Below are 25,237 nucleotides of genomic sequence, written 5' to 3' on the forward strand. Positions count from 1 at the left end.
GGAGGTGCAGGGAAGGTGTGTCATCCAGTACCCTCTGGGAATGGATGTAGTTTAAGATTGTTCTAACAAGGGCTTGCTAGTGTCTGTCTTTGAGACAGGACATCCATAACACCTCATCCTGGGCTTCCTGATTGTGTGAGGCGGAGCCAGTGGAGTGCTATGAGGACGCCATGGCGGTTTCTCCGACCTCATGGCAACTGCAGCAAGCGCCACACATAATGCTGATTTCTCCAGAAATCAAAAGAGAAGGCACTGGAACAATGATTTTGTTGACGAGAAAACCCTCATCCCTGGGATGCCCATGATTATATCTCTTGGTCTGACTACGGACCAAGAAAAATCTTGTGTAGCGCAACTGCAGATTGAAGACCTAAACTACAATTGCTTAGCTTTGGCATTGGACTTTCTTGTACATTCATTTGAGCTCTCGCTAACATAATTCGATGGGAGTGTAAGCCTCTGTATGTACCAAGATCATCTTTAAGCACCCGTTTTAGGGAAGATCTTGTCAAGGAATCAAGTAAGTGCACATTTTTTAAGAGACATTTTAAAAAGGCCTTAGAATATTTCAACTATAAAATGGATGTTCTTAGTTTTTGGTCCCCCGGACATCTTAGATTATTCCTTAGAACTCAGACTACAGGGTTAAGTTATTCTCTATTTATAGGGGTACTACACTTAGTTGACAATGTATAACAGCTTATGTTCTGATAATCCATTTGGCCAGCTACAATCTTGTCTTTCTACCTTAATTTCCCATGATATTAGACACTTTATTATGATTACCATATAGGGAATGTACCTCTTAATACCCTGACGACGAGATGGAGTAGTAACTCTCCTAATTCTCCTCTCTGTAACTGCTGTCAAACAGGAATTCAATGTGGGTAGGCACCACACTGTGCCCAATTGATTTCAACTGAGAATATGAACTGGTTTCATTTTTACAAGGGAGATGGAGGCAGCTCGGTGTTTTTGCGACTACACGAAGGTGGAGCAGGTACCTCTCTATGCGCTAAGTGAATTACAATGGGGGTATGAGCAGTCCAGTCCAGTTAGGAGTTCTTGCCCGATTTGAAATATACTATTACTAGCATTAGGTGTCAATTTGCGCTCAGGTAGAGGAGGGTGTATATATGTTACATTCAAAAACTAGTCAGAAACCTGCAAGTAGGCAGTGTGATGCTTATCAGTGAAGTAAATATGGGCGAATTTTGCAAATCAGCGGTCCGCGAATTCGCGCAAAATTGCAAAACAATCTGCGAATTCGCGGATTTTCCCGCGAAATCGTGGATTATTTTGCGATTTGCACCATACTTAACTGGAGTACTTCCTACTGGCTAATCAGTAAGTGCTACCTCGTTGGGTAAATGTATCGTGCTTTTCCTACAATACAGCTGCGTAAATGCCCAGAAGAGTTGACCCTGTGTGTCTGTAACTTTGCCACCGCGCCCATAGGCGCCGAGGTCCCTCGAGTGAGCTGTCCATCACAGTGGGGGAAAGGGCGGGAAGAGGTTGCATAGCCTAGTATGTGTGGGGCCGGGATTCTGTGCGAGTTCACATGCCTCTTGTTTATGAAGGGTCAGAGACTGATAAGAGCAGCAGATGAGGAGAAAGAAGTAAGTGCTACCTCGTTGGGTAAATGTATTGTGCTTTTCCTGCACTACAGCTGTGTAAATGGCCATAAGAGTTGTGTTCAGTGACCACGTGTGTCTGTAACTTTGCCACCGCGCCCATACGCGCCGAGGTCCCTCGAGTGAGCTGTCCATCACAGTGGGGGAAAGGGCGGAAAGGAGTTGCATAGCCTAGTATGTGTGGGGTCGGGCTTCTGTGCGAGTTCACATGCCTCTTGTTTATGAAGGGTCAGAGACCGATAAGAGCAGCAGATGAGGAGAAAGCAGTAAGTGCTACCACGTTGGGTAAATGTATCGTGCTTTTCCTGCACTACAGCTGTGTAAGTGCCCAGAAGAGTTGTGTTCAGTGACCACGTGTGTCTGTAACTTTGCCACCGCGCCCATAGGCGCTGAGGTCCCTCGAGTGAGCTGTCCATCACAGTGGGGGAAAGGGCGGGAAGAGGTTGCATAGCCTAGTATGTGTGGGGCCGGGCTTCTGTGCGAGTTCACATGCCTCTTGTTTATGAAGGGTCAGAGACCCATAAGAGCAGCAGATGAGGAGAAAGCAATAAGTGCTACCTCGTTGTGTAAATGTATTGTGCTTTTCCTGCACTACAGCTGTGTAAATGCCCAGAAGAGTTGTGTTCAGTGACCACGTGTGTCTGTAACTTTGCCACCGCGCCCATAGACACCGAGGTCCCTCGAGGGAGCTGTCCATCACAGAGGGGGAAAGGGAGGGAAGAGGTTGCATAGCCTAGTGCGTGTGGGGCTGGGCTTCTGTGCGAGTTCACATGCCTCTTGTTTATAAAGTTCAGAGACCGATCAGTGCAGCAGATGAGGAGAAAGCAGCCTCCTGGTCACTGGAAGTACAGGGGGATTGCGCTCGAGAAACTCGTGGATGCCTAGACCCCCATCACGGATTAAAGCTAATTGTAGACGGTAGATCTGGGGAGAAAGCACACCTGCCTAGCATCGACCGTGCTCGCTAGATTCTTGGGCTGATTATAATGCGTTAATGAATTTGAGCTTCAACACGGGCACCTTCTTTTTTTTATCTGTAAGTGCTTCCTGCTGAGGTTTAATTGTTGGGACAGGCGCCTCGTTGCCTAATTGTAACTATTCTCTGACCCTGCTTCGAGGGTCGAGCAGGGTCAGAGAATAGTTGCAAGTAGGCAATGAGACGCCTCAGGAAGCACTTACAGGGTTACAGCAGGTGCCCAAGTTGACGTTAATTTCTTTGTAACCATTTTGTAAATGGTTACAAAGAAATTAGCTTCAACTTGGGCACCTGCTGTAACCCTGTAAGTGTGAGCAAAATTCGTCCCGCTCGCGGATTTGCGGATTTTGCCGCAATTTCGCGCAAAAATCCACAAATTTCGCGAGCGGAACACATTTTCCGCCCATACTTACAGTGAAGACAGTGTACAAGTTGCCTTGGATATCGGTTGGGGCTCCACTCTCTTTGTATTCTCTACCTATTTAATTACACTAATAGTGAATAATGTTTCATTATTCCAGCTAATTGCACTCCCTTTTTAGTCACCATTAATTAAGGCTTCTGGTTTTTCGGTTTTACTGATTTTAACAGATAAATACAGACAGAAAACAATGTGTTTTCTGTCTGTATTTATTTTCAAAAGCGGAAAAATACTGAAAATGATGCTTCTTGTGAGCAACTCTCCATGCTGTCTGTCATGAATTCTAGGCAACAGCATGGAGGGTCAAAATACAGGATGAGATTTCCTTAAATGCAGGCATATATTAACATATATTTGTAGTATGATGCTAATATTTACCTGTGACTGTAGTCTTTTGTTATACGTGGCTGCTTAGTTTGCTAAAACTTGACAGGCATCCGTGTTTGAGTGCATGTCAAAGAGTTATATAAACGCAGAATATACCATTTTACAACTACATTTATTTTTGAAAACACAAAATAAATATGGATAAATACCAATAAGATGGCCAAAAAATAAACATGGATAAATACAGACGGATATGTAAAAAAAAAAAAATACCATAAAACCGGGAGCCCTTCTATTAAGGTAATAAAAATGGGGTTGTAGTTAGCTGGACTATGACCTTCCCTAGTACATGAGGTAAGAAAAGAAACTGCTTTTAAATGTATGTTGTATACGTGCTTGCTGGTTTGTGTTTACGTGAGGAAGAGAGACAGTGTGAGGAAGTGTGAATGTATTTGTACGTGTAAGCATGTGTGTGAGTGAAATTGAAGGTCAAAGGGCATGTGATGTCACTTCCGCTACCCCTGGCATTTTGGTGAAATGACGTTCATGCTCAGGCTCTCTCTTCTCACCACTGCCTTGGTTGGGTTCATCCTGTATGGCCAGACTGCTCTTCTTTAGGCTGCGGGGTCCTCTTGCACCATTCACCTCGCCAGGGTCGGACTGGGATTGGGCACCAAAATAAAAGTGCCACCCATAAGTGAATCAAATAGCTAAAAAAGTGACCTGCCTTTTCAATTCGGAAAAGTTTTCAACTTGTAAAGACATGCTGTATAGGTAGTTTTGTAAGGCATCAGAAACTGAGTGTGTTTGTGCTTACTGCAGGCAATGTTTGTGGCAACATCAGGGAAATCAACTCCATAAACTGGCCCACCAGGTGACAAAACAGGCCGACAAAAGTCAAAAAAGGTCCACACATTGACTTGTCAGACCAGGCGATCAGGCACTGCCTGGTTGCCCTATAGGCTATTCCAACCCTGCCTCTGTCTAGACCTAGGGACAGTAAGTACAAGAACACACAATCCATCACTCATCCTTCCCCAAGAGAATAGCACTTACGAAGAGGGAAAGCAGCATTGCTAAACCCTTCGGGCCCACATGGGAAGAGTGGCAAGGCAAGAAGATTGCAAGCTGTGGGAGCGAATATATGTCCCGCAATCTTTTTCCCCGCAGGGATTCACAAAGTGGTTGTTACAACAACCGCATTGTGATTCTGCATACTATTACTCCGCAAGTTGGAACAACGACTTGCAGAGGGGGTCACTGGATGTTGGAGTAGTATAATTTACTATTCCAACTCCAGTCTGTGCGGACACTAGGGAAGGTGTTGGATTTTAAATCCAACACCTCCCCCCCTCCGCAAGTCGTTGTTCCGACTTGCGGAGTAATGGTATGCGGAATCACAACGCGGTCGTTGTAACAACCGCGTTGTGATTCCATGCGGGAAAAAAGTTCCGTCATAAACGTTGTTTACCAGTGGGCGCTAAAACCAGCTGAACCACAGAAGCCAAAGATCGAAAGGGCTGTCCAAAAGCCCCTGTCTGTATATGTGAGTATATTTGTGTGTAGTATTTATGTGTATGTTGTTTTCTATTTTGTATCTATTTACATAGGATTCGATGAGTGTAAGCACAGATCAAATACTAAAAGGCCTGCAGCCCTATCATGATGCTGTTTTCTTAACAGTGCCCGCACAGCAGGGTCTGTGTGCTTGTTTTTTACATCTTATGTGTACATATTAACTTGAAATATTTCAGAGTTAATGCATTTTTTTGCTGACAGCAGAACTAGGAAACACAGGGCAGTAGTTTATTTTATATATATATATATATATATATATATATATATATATATATATATATATATATATATATATATATATATATATATATGATACACGAACGCCGCTTGCCTGCTGAACTGCTTTAGGCGGGTGCTGCTGTAGTGCAAACGACATTGCACGTATACAATATTCCAACACAATGGTGTCCCCCTTCCAAAGACACGCAGAGCACACAGGGAATTTTTCGTGCAGCTTCTTTATTGCATCTAGCATGACGCGTTTCGTCTTGCGACTTCCTCAGATGCTTTGTGCAATTTGAGGAAGCTGTAATTGACACGAACATTTAAAAAGACAGCCTGTGGCTCCTCCTTTACCGGCAACAGCGGAGAGGGACTCTTGCCATAGTCCTCCCCCTCCGAGTTTCTTGGGTGCCATTACTCAGTGTGTTTATTCATTTATATTTTCGTTTGGTGCAATCTTTGTTTTATTGCTGGATATGCTATGAATAGTCCTCCATCAGTTCTGGAAAATAAACACACTGTATGTTCAATGGTGCATTGATCCGGTGGCAGTTGTTCCAGCCTTGAGGTCCGCTTGTTCCCCTTGACGCCTGCCGTCGATCAGTATTCCGCTCCTTGTAAGCCGTTTTAAGTGCGCGGCATTACATTGTGAAAGTCACAATCCAACTCGGTTGGCAGGTGGCGGGATTCCTTTACCACGGCGGTTCCAACAGGTAATTCTTCACAGATGATACACGAACGCCGCTTGCCTGCTGAACTGCTTTAGGCGGGTGCTGCTGTCGTGCAAACGGCATTGCACGTATACAATATTCCAACACAATGGTGTCCCCCTTCCAAAGACACGCAGAGCACACGGGGAATTTTTCGTGCAGCTTCTTTATTGCATCTAGCATGACGCGTTTCGTCTTGCGACTTCCTCAGATGCTTTGTGCAATTTGAGGAAGCTGTAATTGACACGAACATTTAAAAAGACAGCCTGTGGCTCCTCCTTTACCGGCAACAGCGGAGAGGGACTCTTGCCATAGTCCTCCCCCTCCGAGTTTCTTGGGTGCCATTACTCAGTGTGTTTATTCATTTATATTTTCGTTTGGTGCAATCTTTGTTTTATTGCTGGATATGCTATGAATAGTCCTCCATCAGTTCTGGAAAATAAACACACTGTATGTTCAATGGTGCATTGATCCGGTGGCAGTTGTTCCAGCCTTGAGGTCCGCTTGTTCCCCTTGACGCCTGCCGTCGATCAGTATTCCGCTCCTTGTAAGCCGTTTTAAGTGCGCGGCATTACATTGTGAAAGTCACAATCCAACTCGGTTGGCAGGTGGCGGGATTCCTTTACCACGGCGGTTCCAACAGGTAATTCTTCACAGATGATACACGAACGCCGCTTGCCTGCTGAACTGCTTTAGGCGGGTGCTGCTGTCGTGCAAACGGCATTGCACGTATACAATATTCCAACACAATGGTGTCCCCCTTCCAAAGACACGCAGAGCACACGGGGAATTTTTCGTGCAGCTTCTTTATTGCATCTAGCATGACGCGTTTCGTCTTGCGACTTCCTCAGATGCTTTGTGCAATTTGAGGAAGCTGTAATTGACACGAACATTTAAAAAGACAGCCTGTGGCTCCTCCTTTACCGGCAACAGCGGAGAGGGACTCTTGCCATAGTCCTCCCCCTCCGAGTTTCTTGGGTGCCATTACTCGTGTCTTTGGAAGGGGGACACCATTGTGTTGGAATATTGTATACGTGCAATGCCGTTTGCACGACAGCAGCACCCGCCTAAAGCAGTTCAGCAGGCAAGCGGCGTTCGTGTATCATCTGTGAAGAATTGCCTGTTGGAACCGCCGTGGTAAAGGAATCCCGCCACCTGCCAACCGAGTTGGATTGTGACTTTCACAATGTAATGCCGCGCACTTAAAACGGCTTACAAGGAGCGGAATACTGATCGACGGCAGGCGTCAAGGGGAACAAGCGGACCTCAAGGCTGGAACAACTGCCACCGGATCAATGCACCATTGAACATACAGTGTGTTTATTTTCCAGAACTGATGGAGGACTATTCATAGCATATCCAGCAATAAAACAAAGATTGCACCAAACGAAAATATAAATGAATAAACACACTGAGTAATGGCACCCAAGAAACTCGGAGGGGGAGGACTATGGCAAGAGTCCCTCTCCGCTGTTGCCGGTAAAGGAGGAGCCACAGGCTGTCTTTTTAAATGTTCGTGTCAATTACAGCTTCCTCAAATTGCACAAAGCATCTGAGGAAGTCGCAAGACGAAACGCGTCATGCTAGATGCAATAAAGAAGCTGCACGAAAAATTCCCCGTGTGCTCTGCGTGTCTTTGGAAGGGGGACACCATTGTGTTGGAATATATATATATATATATATATATAGATATATATATATATATGATAGCTCCATTCGACCCTTCCTTCGAGACGAAGAACGCACTCACGGGGGTATATATTTGCACAAGAATTTATTTTCGGCTTCTGACCAAAACAACAGACGCGTTTCAGACCTCTAGTCCTTCGTCAGTGTTATATATAGTTAGAGAGAGAAAGAGAGTGAGTTAATGTATGCGATCAATAGAGCAAAAAGAAGTGTACCTCTTCTGCGCTGGCACAGCAAATTGGGTACTGGTCGGTTTGCAAATGAGGATGCCCTTTGCGGTGCAACCTATCTACAAACAGGCTACATCCCAAATTGCCCATTCACAGTAGGTCGAAAAATTACCTGCGTAGTCAATAATAATTAGGTAGGTCACATTTTGCTACCCTGTGAATGGCCACTAATGCAGGGATGGAGCATGCAAGGGACAGCAGGACACCAATCTCGCATCTGCTTTTTAGCTTTTAAAATAAAGCCCATGTCCCTTAATGAAACAGGTGCAAGCATCCTCTTTACGTACATATGGGTGCACAAAGCAGTGGGGACATCTGACATGATACAGAAACAGGAAGCTGTCCTTATTAGAATCAGTTACCAACTCCCCCCTTCAGAGATAGTAACTTTGTGATGTTGTCCGACTGCAACTAAGTTCACAAACCACTGCTACAAGGCTTTGAGACTTGCAAATAGAAGGAAAATACCTCTTTCATGATCCATTCCTTGGACTTTTCCGACACGTAAAGGAGGTTTGTGAACATGGGCTGTGTGATTACAAAACCTAATTCATAAGCTTTGTGACTGCAAAAATCTTGGTCCCAAAGACTACTGCCTACTCTTAAAAAATGAAAAGGTAACTTTTCATTTTTATTTTTGAAATGCATCCCACTGAATCATAAAAAAATTGCTTTATTTTAAAAGGAATCACAGACATGGCGGTCCGCTGACCCCAGCAGGTCACCATCCCTATGAGTGCAAGCAAAGCGAGACCTACCTCGTGAATATTAATAAGGTAGGTCTGAGAATCGCAAAATGTTTTTAAGACACATTTGTACATTGGTGTTTGCAATTTCCGAATTGCAAAAAATTAACAATTAAAAATCAGAAACGAAGGGGCATATTAGCAAGAACCTCGTTAAAATTATCTCCGTTTTAGCGGCAACGGCAGGAAACTGCCGCTTAAACGGCGATAATGGGCTTGCTAATATGCGTTATAGAATTCCAATAGAAGCCCAGGTTAGTTTGCAGGACATCTAACCTGGGCTTCTATTGGAATTATATAACGCATATTAGCACGCCCATTCTCGCCGTTTTAGCAGCAGTTTCCCGACGCTAAAACAGCAATAATTTTAACGAGGTTCTTGCTAATATGCCCCTGACCTTATTTGTACATGAGGCCCTTAGTACTGCTTGTGTTCCTTCTCAGCGTGCTTACTATTTCACTACTGGCAACATGCAGACTCAGACCACAGTATGTGCACCAGGTGGCGCTAGTCGCTCGCTGTTTGAAATATATAGCAGCAGTAATGTTGTGCCTCTTGTTGCACGGTATGATCAGCCATCGTTGCATTTGGCAGAGCTGCTTAGAGTACATATTTTCTTTCAAAAAACATTACATAAGTGGCATTATTTTACATTTAGAAATATTAAAGTAATACTACTTTGGCTATCCATTTATTGTATGCAACAGTACATTCATTTTATGAGCATGTTAAAACATAAACGTTCCCCCTTCAACAAACAATTAATGTGTGTATATAGGCGAACTACGCCATTTGAGTTAAACAGGTGTACTTAAAAGAAAAGAGCAAACCTGGAGAGGAAAATGCAGAGCCGCTTAGTTGCGACACCATGTGGCATATTATCAAGGCAGGCGAAATTACATTATCACCGCTTTTTGGCCGCTAAGCAGCGATAATTTCATCACCCTTCTAGCAAGCTGTCGCTAACATCAGTTAGCGACAGCTTTTAGGCGATAGCGAGCGGTTTGGGGCCCGCTTTGCATTTCAGCAATGTTTATCGCTAATGACATGCAAAGTGGGCGTACCCAAACTGTTAGCGTCTGAAAACAGTCGCTAACGTCGCTATCGTCTACTACCAACACAGGCATAGCGTTGGAAACATTCACGCTAAGCGCGAATATCTCCAAAAACTAACGCCTGCTCAGACCAGTTCTTAGCCATTATATCCAATGGGAGGTAGATATAATGGCTAAGACCCTGTTAGCGATAAGGCGTGAATATCGCTGTATTCTCAGCGATATTCGCGGATTTTGCCGCTATCGCCGGAAATATTAGCACTTTTGAGATAAACGTTGCTAAAAGCACGTTATCTCAGCGATAATATCCGGCGATGCGCGGCGATAAAAAATTGCCGCTAAGCCTACTTAGCGATAAATATCGCGAGTTGTTGGTAATATGCCCCCATGGCCCTACTTTCTGACACGCTCAAATAAGAGTGCAAAAGACAGCTCTCCACCCTTTACAGCACAATAAGCATTAGTGCCGCCCGGAGCAGGTTCTGCAACGGACCTAATGCTTGGCTTTTCGGTTCCAGCCAGCCTTCATTCTGCCAGATGCCGCGCATGACGTGATGTCGTCTTAAGTGTCGATTTTGGATTGTAAACTCCAAGGTCATCTTTATGAGCAGACTTGTAATTGTTGTGATCCTTATTGCACGTATAAAATCTGTCGCCACTAAATCGGAATTTTTTCTCGGGCATGAGAAATGCCACCTAACAGCCGCGGCCGGCAGTGGGAGTACCGGCAGGGCGGTGACGTGGGGAGGGGGAGGGGTAGGGTAGCATGGGGGGTAGTAATGTATGGATTACGGAGCTTCCCAGGTAAGTAAACATTTGAATAAATAAAACGAATTTCGTTGAGTGCACTGCATCCCCAAATGTGATGCAGTGCGTGTAACGAAATTCGTTTTATTTATTCAAATGTTTACTTACCTGTAAAACTCCGCAATCCATACATTACTACCCCCCACCCTGTCCCTCCCCTCCCCACGTCACCGCCCTGCAGGTACTCCCATTGCCGTCCGTGGCTGCCACCTAATTACGAGTTTTGGGGAAATAACATGCCAGACATGTTTCCCTAGATATATATCGGCAGGTTTGACCTGCTGACATTCATCATAAAATTGACACTTGAGATATGTGTGGTGACAGCATTTACCCCATGTATCACAACTGAACCCGGCCTTTTGCTCTGAAGGTCAAAGGATGCCCGTCACAAAATGCCACCAGACCTAACCCGTTAATACAGATGGTGCAGCTGACCTGTAGGCGCAACTTTTTACCTTACTGTACCCATGTCTGACTTTATTAATGCAACTGTAATGACAATATGTACGCGGATAAAGCGAGAGGCATTTATACAAAATACAGGTGACTGTAGAAACACAGTGTAAAGGTCAGCCCTAGGTGCAGTGCATTAACCATCAGAGAAAGTAACATGCTCGTCAGTACATTGTACAGCAGTAGCTTTTACTTTCACATTATCATTTAATGTCACATGTAGACAGTTTCTTTACCTGAGCAAATGGTGTCACAATCATGTCGTCGCCGTGTCTGTAAAATAAAAACATTGAACGTCAGAAATTGCTTACGACTGTCCCTAATTAATTGTTTTATTTATTTCTAGTTTATTTATTTTCCTTATTCACAAATCACAAAATTACATGTTGCAAAATGAAATGTATTCCAGGGGCGGCTCTAGGCTCATTGCGGCCCTGGGCAGGGAGCGTAGTTAGGGGGCCCCGGAAGAGGGGGTCCGGGCGGGGCAAGGCGTGGAGGCCAGTGAAGAGGGGGGGGGTCAGGGTGTTTGGAAGTGGAACAGAGTCGGTGGCCGCCAAATCCCTGCCAGGGGCCGCCACGCAAATATGTATCCATCCTCAGATGATTATTATATTAAGGATATATATTGGCGTGGTGGCCCCTGGGGTTTGCTGGCCCTGTGCAGGTGCACAGCTTGCACATGCCTAAGGCCACCCTGTGTATTCGAGAAATTTAGTGGTCGCTGTTGTGTTTGCTCAACCGGTTAGATTTTAACCTGAGCTGTTGCAGAGGAAATGTTAGTGAAGGCACGAATTCAAAATCATTTTCTTTCCACCCTTCACCTGGAGGTGTTCCGTCATTCACTAGGCGCAGCAGAGGTTCTCGCTGTCTCTATGTCCCACCTACACACTGCTGTCTGCAGCCGCCAGATTCATGGTGAAGTCAAGGCAACACACCTGGTAAAGATCTTCTCCACACAACACATCCCAGGGGATGTCCACCCTCAGGGGAAGGCGAGGAGAAGCCCTGGCCGTGCAGGTGTGTGTGAAGGAGGATGCGGGCTTGCTTGTGTGTGTGTTTGCGTGTGTACACACTTTTGTGCAGGAAGTTTGTTGAGCAGGGCCGCCAATGCCTTCTTGATAAGGTGGAGAGCACAGCATCCTGTTTCCATGATGGTTTCAACGAGAGACAGGAATGCGAACACATTTCCTAACATGTCCTTAATGTACTCACAAGCCTTCTTTGGCCCAAGAACACAGGTGCATCACCACAGCAGCAGTCAAGTCAAACTAGAGCAATAAAAAAAGCAGTGGAACTATAATCAAAGCCACCCTATGCCAGGCGAGTGCTAGTGCCTGGGTTTGCGGTCTTTGGAGAGTCCCCACTTTAAACAAGGGTGTCTGCTTTCCTGCCATGAAGAGCAGACAGAGAGTGCGCCTAGTACGTGTCTAGCGTCCCTCCTTAACACTCCTACTTCAATCGTGAGCCTTCCGACACAAAACTAATCCTGGCTTGCTGCAATACATCTCTTTCTTCTATTCAGGCCCTCAGGGTGAGAAAGGATGTCTACCTCATCCTCCTGTTCTCTCCCTCACACTCCCCTCACTAATCCCGATGCGCCAGCTGGAGGCAGCCTCAAAGACCCACAATAGATGTGATAAAACCATTTGTGCTGAGTCAACTGAGATCAAAGCCGCTGTGCTGAGTCAACTGAGATCAAAGACTTTGTGCTGAGTCAATTGAGATCAAAGCCGTTGTGCTGAGTCAACTGGGATCAAAGTATTCGTGCTGAGTCAACTGAGATCAAAGCCGTTGTGCTGAGTCAACTGAGATCAAAGTCTTTGTGCTGAGTCAACTGGGATCAAAGCCTTTGTTCTGAGTCAACTCAAATAATTGCACCCTCATGCTTGCTTCCTCCTTGCCTCTCTCCTAGTCCCTCCTTTCCGCATCTCCAGCCCCATCTCAATACTCTAAAGGCGGCCATAGAGCAGCAATGACAAGTTATACAAGAGATCAACCCAACATTCCATAAAGAAAGATAATTAAACCAGTAGATAGAGCTACGCGCTGCACAATGACAGATGCTGACATGTTTAACTATGAATGGGCGAACACTGTAATCAATCTGAATGTATGGATCTCTGTATGGCCAAATAACGAAGATAGGTAATCACTCATTGGGCTACTGGTGAGATGGCACAATGGGACCCGGAAAGCGGCTCCTTGATTTTGCTGCTTTTATGCAAGTTGTTTTCCACAGTTCTCTTTTCTAAATTATGAAAACATATTTTCTATTTGGTCATAGGAAAGTGTTAAGTACTAAATTCAGCTTATTTTTCCTTTGACCCAAATTTGCTGTAGGGTTATCGACAAAAAATCCCACGGTTGTGACGAGTAGATGAAAGACAGGATATAGTTAAATGGTTAGTTGTCATCACTTTTCTGGCTGGCGCAAAATTAATACCGTTTCAAATACAAATTCAGGCCACTGGGAAACAGGAAGATGCTTTAAATGGCCGCGTGCATTAGAATAAAAGATGTCTGAAAATCCGACCTAATCGTCAAGTACTTCAATGCATGGCAGATGGCTGCTTAGTTTAATAAACTCTAATTAAGAATTAATCAGGAAGTGCTGCTTTGCTACCCAGGAGGTCGGTGCCTCGGGTATGAATAAAGGAGGCACTGTTAGTGAAAATACATGTGCTTTCTTTACTCTGATGTATTCCAGATAGTTGAAAAATATTTATGCACAAATAGCCCAGTTGAATCCTGGCCCTTTGGCATTCTTTGCACTCATATAGCGCAATAGTCACTTCGGGGAATACTGTGAAATGTGGGCCATCTAGTGAATCGTGTTGTAGATTTCACTGGGAGAGACCACAAGCTTTCGGCCATGCAGAAGATTTGTCCTGAGGCATCTCCTGAGACCTGTTGAGATCTTCAAACGTCTCTCCGTCTTCCTGCGATTCGCTGATCTATCAAACTGTTGCTGTGAAGGATCATCTTGGTTCTATGCCTCCTGCTTCCTGGATTTCTCCTGTCACCCTGCACCCTTCCTCCATAACCATCCACTGGTTCACACTCTGAGCAGATGCCTTTTTATTATCTTGCTACAAATGTTCAATAAATAAACACAAATAGTTGCTCATTGGCTGCCTTACATAAAAGGTTTATTTTATGTCAGGCTATTGACATGATAGCATTTTTTCTTCTCTGCTTGAAATGGGGCTCCATGGTGGTTTACTGAACTAAAGTTCTTTGGAACTCATGGAGACATGGACGCGGTACCGACAATGAGTGCCAATCAACTTTGTGTCCCTTTTTGTAGTTACACTCCTTATAAGAAGAGTACCTATATCACTCCCATGAACTGAATTTACTGGATGATTTACTACCAGTTATTAATTCCATTCCAGATTCCTTTTCGATATATTGAGATTCAATCGCGCCAGTTCTGCCTACGGTTAAATGGCCAGAGAGTGGGAGTTCAGGCTGTTGAACCAAGCTTCAAGATTCTCCCACTGAGATACACACATATATCCCTATGCCACAGTCCACCAGCAAATCATGTAGGTGCTAAACAACAAATTAAACTTTACACTAGAGTTCCACGGAAATTGTCACAGAAAAAAATAACACTGCATTAAGCACCGCTGAATTTGCAAAACGTATGTAGAATATAATTTCTGGTGCGAAGGTTAGAAACCGTAAATTGAGAGCCACTTTGATTCTTGCGGACGTTCTATCATCTAGTATCTACTCTGTTATCTTTCTTTTATTTCTTCCTTTATCATTCTCTTTAAATATTATTTCGAATTTCCAACCACTTCAAGACGCACAGCATTTAGTGATTTAGAAAAGAGTCCTTTTATAATCTGGCAAATTAAATTACTACTTCCACCTAAAAAATGTCACAACTTTTTGTATTGCCTAATATTAAACGTATGCGAAGGCATGGTCTGGCATCCAGTAAATCACCCAATTTGGTGAGTGATTAATGTATTTCGAATAATGGGAAATAACTGGTCAGAAGTCAGATGTGAATGTTATTAAATGTCGGGGCTGTCTTTGAGTAACTTTCCTTTTCTATGTAATAAGTAAACGCACAATTTATATTGTGCAATAAATTCTGTAGCTCCTTTCATTAAAGCAACCACATGACAACAGTCTACCATCACATTATTATCTTTTGAATGCATAAAACAACAATTAGTAGACAGTAAATGAAGTAAAACTCTTGAAAACTATGATCAATTGTTAGCTACATGAAATCCAGAAACAGTACTACTACAAATCTGAAACAAATAGTTTAAATAAACCAAAACCGATTTAAACGTGTTTATCAATTTATAATTAGACTTTGCAATTTAATATATTAGGATCATCTTTTCCTTGTAATTAGTATTGCTCTCTCTCCTGCAATGCCCTTTGAGCAAGTGGACAGTTACTGCATCTACAAAGGAATTTTTCTTCAAGGAGAAACAATATTGTGAAAAATAATTATTTACAGTGATATCTTCAACATCCCGAGATTCATAGTCATTCGTTCCCACCTAGAAATAGTTTGGACTGCTCTTCTAAGTGCACATACCTCTATCTCTCTTGCAGACTGGATGAGATGAAACTTTGCTGATTAATGTAGGAAAGAAGTTAGTGTGCTTTCAATCAGGAAAGAAACACTAGCATCCATCTTGTTAAATGTGAGCGACACAGTCTTGTGGACGTCTTTCAGTGAGTGCAGACTTTGTTGGACTCAAACTGTATTGGAGAGAACCGATCTAACAGAGCTCACATTACTACCAACCTTCTTCTAAGAAAAACTGGTCTCAAGGAACACTCTACATCACCACAGTCCATGCCCTTTGCGAGAAAGTCAATCCCTTGCAAGCACATCTAAAATACGAAGATATCATTAATCTGTAAGGAAATGCCTCTTTTTTTGCATGATCACCCCCAATTTTTTGGACCGATGCTGCTGGTTTTTGGACTCTGAGAGTGTACTGAGCCCTGCCAAACAAGGCTCAGTGCCAGTGCTCTGACCCTTAAACCTTGCATGTCTGATTGGCTCACCCACAATTGGCATTAATTAACTTAATTATAAGTCCCTAGTATATGGTACCAGCCGTACCCAGGGCCTGTAAGTTAAAGTGTCCCTCATGGACTGCAGCACCTATGGTACCAACACGAATGTGACAAAGCAAAGGTAGGTTCCAAGCCTTCCACTGCTGGCTGGCAGCGAGTTTTAGAACTGCTAACTTGACTTTGCCATTTACTCGAACAAAAAAGTCCAGATCTACCTTTTCAACATATATGTCACACCTAAGGTAGGCCTATACATTTCTAAGGCAGGGAGATGTATACTAAAAAGTTGGACATGTTTTCATTTGATCTAACAGTAGCATAGCGCAGCGCAATCCCATTAGGCAGATCTTCTATCTGCTCCCCTCTCTCTGCCTCACTCTGTAGGTCACCCTGACTCTGCAGGTCACCCTGACTCTGCCGCTTGATGTTCCCTTGCCCCCCCCTCTGCTGCCCCGCCTGGAAGCATTGCACATTTCTGTACCCTTGCCTGTATTGTAACTGCCTAATTGTATTTTATTTACTTCCGGTTCCACTGTTCATTTTTAGCCCACTGTTGTCAGTGTCTTTATTTGTCTGTTTTGATTTAGAATTTCCTAGAGCCCGCGAATGCCCAAGAGCGACTTAGCGCTAAACATGATCCAATGTTAAACACAAAACCAGTATAAGAGGTGCAGAAGAACTATAAGGAGAATGAGAACAACCAGGTTTTCAACTGCTTCCGAAAAAGTAGATAATTAGCCTTACTTTTAAGATGCAACGGCTTTCTATTCCACAGGTTACAAGTGGAATGGATAAAACTGCTATCACCCCAAATTGATCTCTTAATTCTTGGTGTGATCACTGAGGTTCAAAAAGGCTGACCACAGGCATCTTTTTGGAGAGTACTATCTGAATTTACTTTTTCTCTGGTCCTGAATCACAACCAAACAGGAGACAAACAAACTATCAAAATTAAAAGTCTGAAAAAAACAAAAATTATTAAAATGGGGAGAATCGAGCTCACCTATAGATTAAGCAAATAAATGTAAAGATAAGCATTGGCAGGATAAAGAACAGAAAACATCAAAAACAAGCAATGCATGCAAAGAAATGTTGTGTAGGAAAGTCGAATAGTAGTATAGTTGCGCCTAAATGGAGAGTACGCAAAAAGTGTCAAAATTGAAAAAGATAGATGTGAAATGCGGTTAAAGTGAAGCGCATTACTATCCACTACCCTAGCCCACCATAGACACGCACTGTTAACGATCCTGTATTGGCGGCATAATTTAGGTCTGACTACCTTATGTGTATTCCTAAGCACTAATTATTTTATTGGCTATGATTTTCCTGTAGCTTTCATTGGTGTTTACTGTTCCAAGAAGCCTTGTCTTTGTCTGCAAACATTATGAACACCATTATGTTTCCCTCCAGCAGAGCCTTGTGATAGGCTGCCATTGGAGGGTACCTTGCAAGTGTTCTCAATCCACCAAAGCCCACAGCAGGGCCCTCATTACGGGTCACGCAGAGTGGAATGCTGGGATTCCACTCTGCCCAGGCGAGCAACACCCATTGGGCTCACTGGGCTTCAGCCCCCCGTCTAATTGCAGCCACACTCGAGTACTTCACAGGTCTTTAAAAGACCATTTACTTGTTAATGAGGCTTTTGTTTTGTTTTTGCCACTTCTTAGAGCCACTATGCCTATGGCTGGAAGAATTAGCCCCCCCCCCCCGAAATTTGGCTCTAGTTGCCCGCCTGACTCTGCCCAATCACGAGAGGCCTGGTGCTTTCGGAAAAACTGACTGTGAGAATTGCTTTAGGTTTTATCTACAAAAGCAGCCATGCCTTATCCCCCGGCCCTGCCCGACCGCCTTTACTGGCAAGTGGGGCGCATGCAAGGCTCTCCCATCACTGGTCTATTCTTTCCTTTACCTCTTCTACCTCCCCCTTCTACCTTCCCTACTGCCTCCATCCTGACCCTGCTCCGTTTTACCACCTGCATTGTGAAATCCCATAGAATTATGAATTCCATGTGGTTTCATGTCTGGTAAAATCGGGTCCACACAGTTATTCCCTATTCCGTAGGGGTTTAATTTTCAATCGCACGGTGCTGGTGCAGTGTTACCTCATGATAGCAGAGTTTGCACCCTCCAGTACAGTGTAAATCGTAACGAGGGCCCAAGTAAACAAGCTTGTGATGCTTGCACTGCGAATGCTGCATAAGATATCATTACCTCTAGTATGCACTCTATTGCACCTGAGCAGCTGACGTGCCTTGGGCTTAAATTGTTGTGAGGAATTCACTGATCCCGTACAACCCTGTCATAAGAGATAACATGTTTAAATCCCTTGTCAGAAAAGATGTCTCCCTTGGGATTTTATGTCTTTGAAATGCCTTTCATGCAGAGACAACACTGTTAGCATGGGGGCAACCCTGCGGGCCCACAGACAACATCCTTTTTGTATTTCCTTTTCTTTGTGCTCACAGGCATGCTTCCCATGTCAGAGTCCTCTTCCACTTACCACAGGACATCCCCAAATGCAATGCAGTGCGTGCAACGAAATTCGTTTGATTTATTTAAATGTTTACTTACCTGCAAACTTCCATTATCCATACATTACTAACCCCCACCCTGCCCCTCCTCCTCCCCAGGTCACCGCCCCGGCAGGTACTCCCCTACCGACCGCGGCTGCCACAGGAGGTAACTCGGGGACAGAGGAACAAGGCTGTCTAATAAGACTTCCTCAAGAATGCTGAGAGTGAACAGACACATGTGTCCAGTCCATTCTACATGAGTCTTTAAAGACAGCAACTAGTCGACGAACAGGGCCATCGTCCACTCTCCTAACAAGACTCCCCTCATGCAACCCTAAATCACAGCCAGGCTTGCAGGGAGTGGTGTAGGGAAACCCTCACTTTCGCAGCTTGAGCGGGCTAAGCCAGATTGATGAACTGAGTCCCACTAAAACATTAAGGCACTTTTGCGCCGCCGGAACGTCACTTTTTTTATGTTCCGATGGCGCAATGTGTCACGCCATATTTACAAGGCCACGTAAAGCCACCTTACGTGACTTTTCATGGCCTTGTAAATATGTGCCCCTTTCACACAGAACACTGCGCGAAAGGGACGTTTCATGGGTGTTGCTGTGGGTGTTCCCAAGCAGCACTCATGGAATCTGAAGCATTCCCAGATTTACGAGAAATCGGAAACCTGGGAATGAATGCTTCAGAATCTAACGCCACCCCAGGGGTAGCGTTAGGGCGGTGCAAAAACATTTCTCCTCGTTTTTTTTTCTTTTTTCATTTTCCTATGTAAGAGGAAATCACCTGAATTGATTGCTTTTGAGCAAGAAGGTGTCCCTTCCTGCACAAAATCAATCAGCCCCGCAATGTAGGCACACTTTCACCATTGTGCAAAGGTGCCGGCATTGGTGCATGGCAGCCCTTGATGAGCCAGCGCAGGGGAAAAGGACAGGAATGCGCCGTGTCTTATAGATATGGTGCATGCCTGTCCTTTTCTTTTGACGCAGGGCAGCGCAGCAAGATTCCTTGCCCTGCACCAAATCTCATTAATGAGGCCCAAGCTACTTATTTACAGGCCTCTTCTGTCTGCAGAGAAAATGCTCATAAATAACACTTTTACAGAGGACTCTGGACAATAGCTGATTCGTGCATTGTAGGAAATAAAAAAAGAGAAATGATGAACTAGGGAAAAATAACGAATTATAAACAGAAAAAGTGAGCATGAGTGAGAAAACAGAAAAAAATAAGCTGGAGAAATAACGATAGAGAGGTAGAAAGAGTAAATACATAAGGAAGAAATGGGAACAGTGATAGGAAAGAAGAAAGAAAAGGTGTATGGTAGGATGAAAGAGTGAAAGGAAGGAATATTGAAAGAAAGAGTTGATGTAAGGATGGAGCAGTGAAATGAAGAATAGATGGAAGTGTGAAAGAATACATCGAAGAGTGAAAGGATCAATAGGTGAAAGGGTTCATGTAAAGAAGCAAAGAAGAATAGACAGATGGGCGAAAGGACGGAGGATGGAAGAGTAAATGGATGTATGAATAGAAAACGAATGAATGTATGGATAGAAAAAGGGATGGATGGAAAAGTGGATGCATGGGGAGATGGGCATATGAATGAAAATTAAAGGATGAGTGTATAGATAAATGGAAGGAAAGAGGAGTAAAGGTTGAGGGCTACTGCTCTAAGAAAGGTTAGAACTGCACATTTCACATGCTTGTGTGAGTAGAGATATTGTTCAAGTGGGGGTTATTTTAATTTTCTGGCTGCTCCCTTGAGGGTTTCTGGCTGTTGTCCTCTCCTGAACTGCATTCCGGATCCCAGCTTAATGTCAAGCGCTGCGTCAGTCACCTCTTATGAACCCATTAACAGGATCTGCTCTTCACAAAACCTGCGCAAGCCCTGTGTGACCTTTTCATTCATTGGAAACACCTGGCCATATCTCGCTTCCAGGCAGTGTGTGCATCAGCCCCCATGATAAATTACCTGGATTCTGCCAGTGCTTAATTTGAGCCAGTCTTTCCAGTGCTCAGCACTGGCACTTAAACATTAACACCAACGCTAATAGAGCAAACTCGACCAGTTGGAGAGCTTTTCATGAGCACAAGTTAAGGACACACTCATTTTTTGTAGGCACGGAAGATTAAGTGATTTGTCCAGCATGTTAAGCCGGCACTGTGACTTGAACCTGGTTCCCCAGCTCCGAAGTTGGCAGCTCTGGCTATTATGCCACATCCTCTTCCCATTCATGATTCATAGTTGGTTTTGTTTTATCCGGCGATAACAAGAGAAATGGGCTTGTGCAAGCTGCTTCCTGATGAAAGCCCGGCACTTATTTTTTAATAATTAACCACTGCTGCTACCTCTGTTACCACAAACTTGGGGAGAGGATGTGATGTAACAGTCAGCGCTACTGACTTTGGAGCTGGGTAACCAGGTTTGAATCTCACCATTGGCTCAATATTCTGTGATTCTGGGCAAATCATGGTGTCGGCTCCACATCCTGTGATTCTGGGCACATCACTTAATCTCCCCATGCCTACCAAAAATGAATGTGTCCTTGTGTAATGTAACTGGAGCTCATGTAAAGTTCTCCAATACCTTTGCGTTGAATTTGTGCATTATAAAACTAAAAACATAAAAACCACCTGGCTTGCTTCTCATCCCGGATTGACGGCAGCCTCACAGTTCTCCAGACACCTCACACAGCATAGAACCTCTGCTGTGCTTTGCAAGAAGCCCATTTCCTTGTGCATCGGTCATAGATTCATCTACAAAGGGTTCTGGCTTTTATACAAGGCTCTCTGGTGGTGCCGCTTTTGGAACTAGCATGCATACTTGGTTGAAAAGAAAAGTTGTTTTGAATGTGTATCTAGGGAACAAGATCTTGTATGGGGTGAAAAACACAAGCTTGAAATGCAAATCCCTTTAAACATGATCACAAGCCATATGTAGGAAAAAGGCATTTATGTTTAAACAAATTATGGCATCTATGTATCCCCACTGTGAAGTCATGCTAATTGGATGACAGCTAAACCCCACTTCCCTGATCTACAGCAAACTCTATGACTCCCTCTTCAGAGTGTTTCGTACCGGTTCACTGATAAAATCAGTGTTAAAAATATAGAAGTAATTTAAGGAAATTTAATTTTTCTAATTTCACTTGGAATTCTAAGCATATAAAATATCTCAGCATCTGGTTCTCTTCTTTTATTAAAACATCAATCACTCTAAACATTGATAAATGTTCTACCAAACTTAAAGCACTAACTGCAAGATGGCATCCCCTCCATCTATCCTGGTGGAGGCGCTTGGACACCATTAACATGATCCTGACACCTATAGTTCTGTATATTCTTTCTAATATTCCAACATCCATTCCATCTAATTCCTTTAAAAAAATTAACTCCATTCTAACTTCTTTTTTATGGAATGCAAAAAAGTCAAGAATGGCGTTACAGAAATTAACAAGACCCTAATCCGAAGGAGGGGTTAACTTTCCCCATTTCTCTAATTATCATAAAGCCTTCCAACTCAGACAATTATTACATTGGATCACTACTCAATCTGAAAATAGGCCTCTTTGGGTTGATCTCGAACTTTCTTTTTTAGCCCCTTTCTCATTCCAGGAATATCTTTCCTTTACCCGGAAGCCGCAAAAGCTCTCTGCTCCCATAATTAAGCAATCATGTAAACTATTATCCACTGCGCCTCATTTAGCTATACACAACTCAGAAGCCTTTCTCAATTCCACAATTTGGCATAAAACAACTGATCCTTTTTAAAAGAAAACCCATATACTGGAAGGTTTGGAGAAACAAAGGTCTGCTTTGGGTTCACCAACTTTTTGACCAAGGCTCACCCATTCCAGTTACACAATTACAAACTCTTTATCACTTACCTCCTTCCTTTAAGCCTACATTTCTGACTTTCCAGAACGTAATAATTGAGGCACACGCTAAATTTGCAACTTCACCACCCTCAAAACCCCAGCCCTTCTTCCCATGGCACAATCTCTGGCTCATACACCCCAAGGCCTCCCATATTTATTCTCGTCTAATGACACCTCCTGAAAATAGACACAAAACCAAAGTAGAACTTTCATGGGAATCTGATCTGGAAATGAACTGGCCCATTAATCTATGGAACAGAATTTGGATGAAACTCAGGAAATCCTCTAGAGCAGCCAGCACAACACAAACACTTTTCTTTATTTATATTCGGTTATTTTTTACCCCAGCTTACCTAAATAAGATACATAACACAAATCTCACCACATGTTGGACATGCTCCCAAGGTGACGCTGGCTTCAAACACATGCTATTTACATACACACATGTTTTTAAATTTTGGGAACAAGTTTGGAACCAAATCAACATAATTTTTCATACCACAACATCCCTATGCCTTACCAACATTTTCCTAGGTAGCTTAGCACCGGAATGGGGGGAATCAATCCCAACAAAAACTCAATGATCTGCTATTAGCTGTAGCGTTCCAACAGATTTCAAAGAATTGGAAAGACTCTTCTAAATTGTCCTATTTAGCATGGTGGTATGCTGTATGCCATAATCATCGTCTAGATACGGCCCTCGTTCACCCTATCTCTCTAGCCACAAAAAGATTACACCTCTAGTCCCCCCTCACACACTTTCTAAATACAACAGTATAGAACACTTCTTCCCTAACTCCTTCAATGCAAGAAGTTGCCAAACCTCCCTGACTTCCTACTGTTTGTTTTTATATAATTCAGTTAAACTTGTCATTCCTTATTATACCCTTTCAACTGTATATTTTTTGACATGTGTTACTATTCACAATATCTGTGAACCTTTGAAAGTATTCATATCATTTGCTAAGTTATACCTTTATTCCCTTGAAGAATTCTGTATATCAATAGTATTTTTAAGTATCCTCTTCTGTCTTTATGCATTGGTAAATATGATTGTCTGTACAAAGTATTGTTTTCATCACCACTTTAATTTTTCAATAAACCTTTACTTGACTTAAAATAAAATATAGAAGTAAAAAATACTGATGCAAAATATAAATGCAAAAATATCGACTCCATATACTTAACCAGGTAAGTACAAAAATATTGGAAAAAATATCGATGTAAAAAATATAGGTGTACAAATATCGATTTTTTAAAAATATATATATTTATATATATATATATATATGTTAAATAAAAAAAGAATAGAAAAAAATTAAGTAGATTTAATATAAATGAAAACATATATAATAAATAAACTTGACTAAAATAATTTCAACACAAACATAATAATTCATATATATTTACTTTAAAACAATGATTAAACGATTCATTTTAATATATTTTAGAATTATATAAAAATTTCCATATATAATATGTACAGATAACATAAAATATAATTTAAAATAAATGTATTATAAATTAAAACATTAAACTACTTAAAAATCTTCGAACTTACATTTCCCACTCCAGTGAGTGCAACAGTAGGGAAAGTGTTGGATAGCGGAGGGGTAAAAATGACTATTCCCACGCCAGTGAGTGCAACAGTAGGGAAAGTGTTAGATAGCAGAGGGGTAAAAATGACTATTCCCAAGCCAGTGAGTGCAACAGTAGGGAAAGTGCTGGGTTGCAGAGGAGTAAAAATTAATATTCTTACTCCAGTAGGTTCAAAATTAAAAACAAACAAAATGTTAACAATCCAAATATTTAAAAAAAACGAAATAAATTAAAAAATATATAAATATGTAAAAAATTCAAATACAAATCTATGTAATATTACTTTTTTTGAAACATATTATAATGGTAAATATATATAATGAATACCTACAAATATATTAAATAAAATAAAATAAAACATAATTTCCAAACTAATAAATATTTTTAATAAAACATTATTTAGAAACAGAAACAATAATTATTACATACATGTACGTATTTTTTTCCTACCGTATAACACCACAAAATTCACAACCCACATCTAAATTTCTAAAAACTGTACTTCCTCAACTAACCTAATTCATTACCAATTAAAGAAATATTATTCATTAAAAAACAAACTAAAACTCATAAAAAGTATTTAACTTCCCATACTTTACCCCTGCAATCATCACAACCCACAGCTAAAATTAAACTTTAAAAATATTGATTACACAATTAACTTATTTTCAATAAAAAAATTAATAGTGTTTAACAGCTGATTATAAAGTAAGTAAAATTAATTTAGTCCCCACATTGTACCCCTGTAACAATAAAACCCACACACAAAAATAAATAAACAAATAACCTAATTAAATGTAAATTAGTTAATTAATATCAATGATCAACTAATTTTTTATTAATTAAACAAAAATGTCTTCCCACACCGCACCTCTATAAACCCTACAACCCACACCTAAAATGAATTAATCAAATTAAATATTTAATTTTCAATTAATTAATTAATATTAATTAACTAATTATTAAATAAACTTAAATTACTTCCCAACCTTCACCCCATAAACCTCTGAACCCACACCTAGAAAAAAAGCACACAATTACCATAATTATCAATTAATTAGTTAATATAAATTAACTAATTATTAATTAAACATAAATTACTTCCCACCCTTCACCCCATAAACCCCAAAACCCTCACCTAAATAAAATCACACAATTACCATAATTAATTATCAATTAATTAATTAATATAAATCAACAAATTATTAATTAAACATAAATTACTTCCCACCCTTTATCCCTATAAACCCCACAACCCGCACCTAAAATTAATGAAACAATTTCCATGATTAATTTTCAAACCATTAATTAATATAAATTAACAACTAACT

At 42.0% G+C, this 25,237-nt stretch overlaps 1 protein-coding gene across 2 annotated transcripts in view; it reads right to left on the reverse strand.

Annotated features, from left to right (window-relative positions):
• PDE4D (phosphodiesterase 4D) overlaps positions 1 to 25,237 on the reverse strand; it is a 1,494,598-nt gene that overhangs the window by 493,056 nt on the left and 976,305 nt on the right. For both annotated transcript variants that reach the window (XM_078675125.1, XM_078675126.1), the window contains exon 3: positions 11,089 to 11,125. In XM_078675125.1, coding sequence (XP_078531251.1) covers positions 11,089 to 11,125 — 37 coding nt within the window. The remainder of the gene's footprint in view (positions 1 to 11,088; positions 11,126 to 25,237) is intronic.

This window comes from Lissotriton helveticus, chromosome 2_1, assembly GCF_964261635.1.
Source record: "Lissotriton helveticus chromosome 2_1, aLisHel1.1, whole genome shotgun sequence".
Lineage (NCBI taxonomy): Eukaryota > Metazoa > Chordata > Amphibia > Caudata > Salamandridae > Lissotriton > Lissotriton helveticus.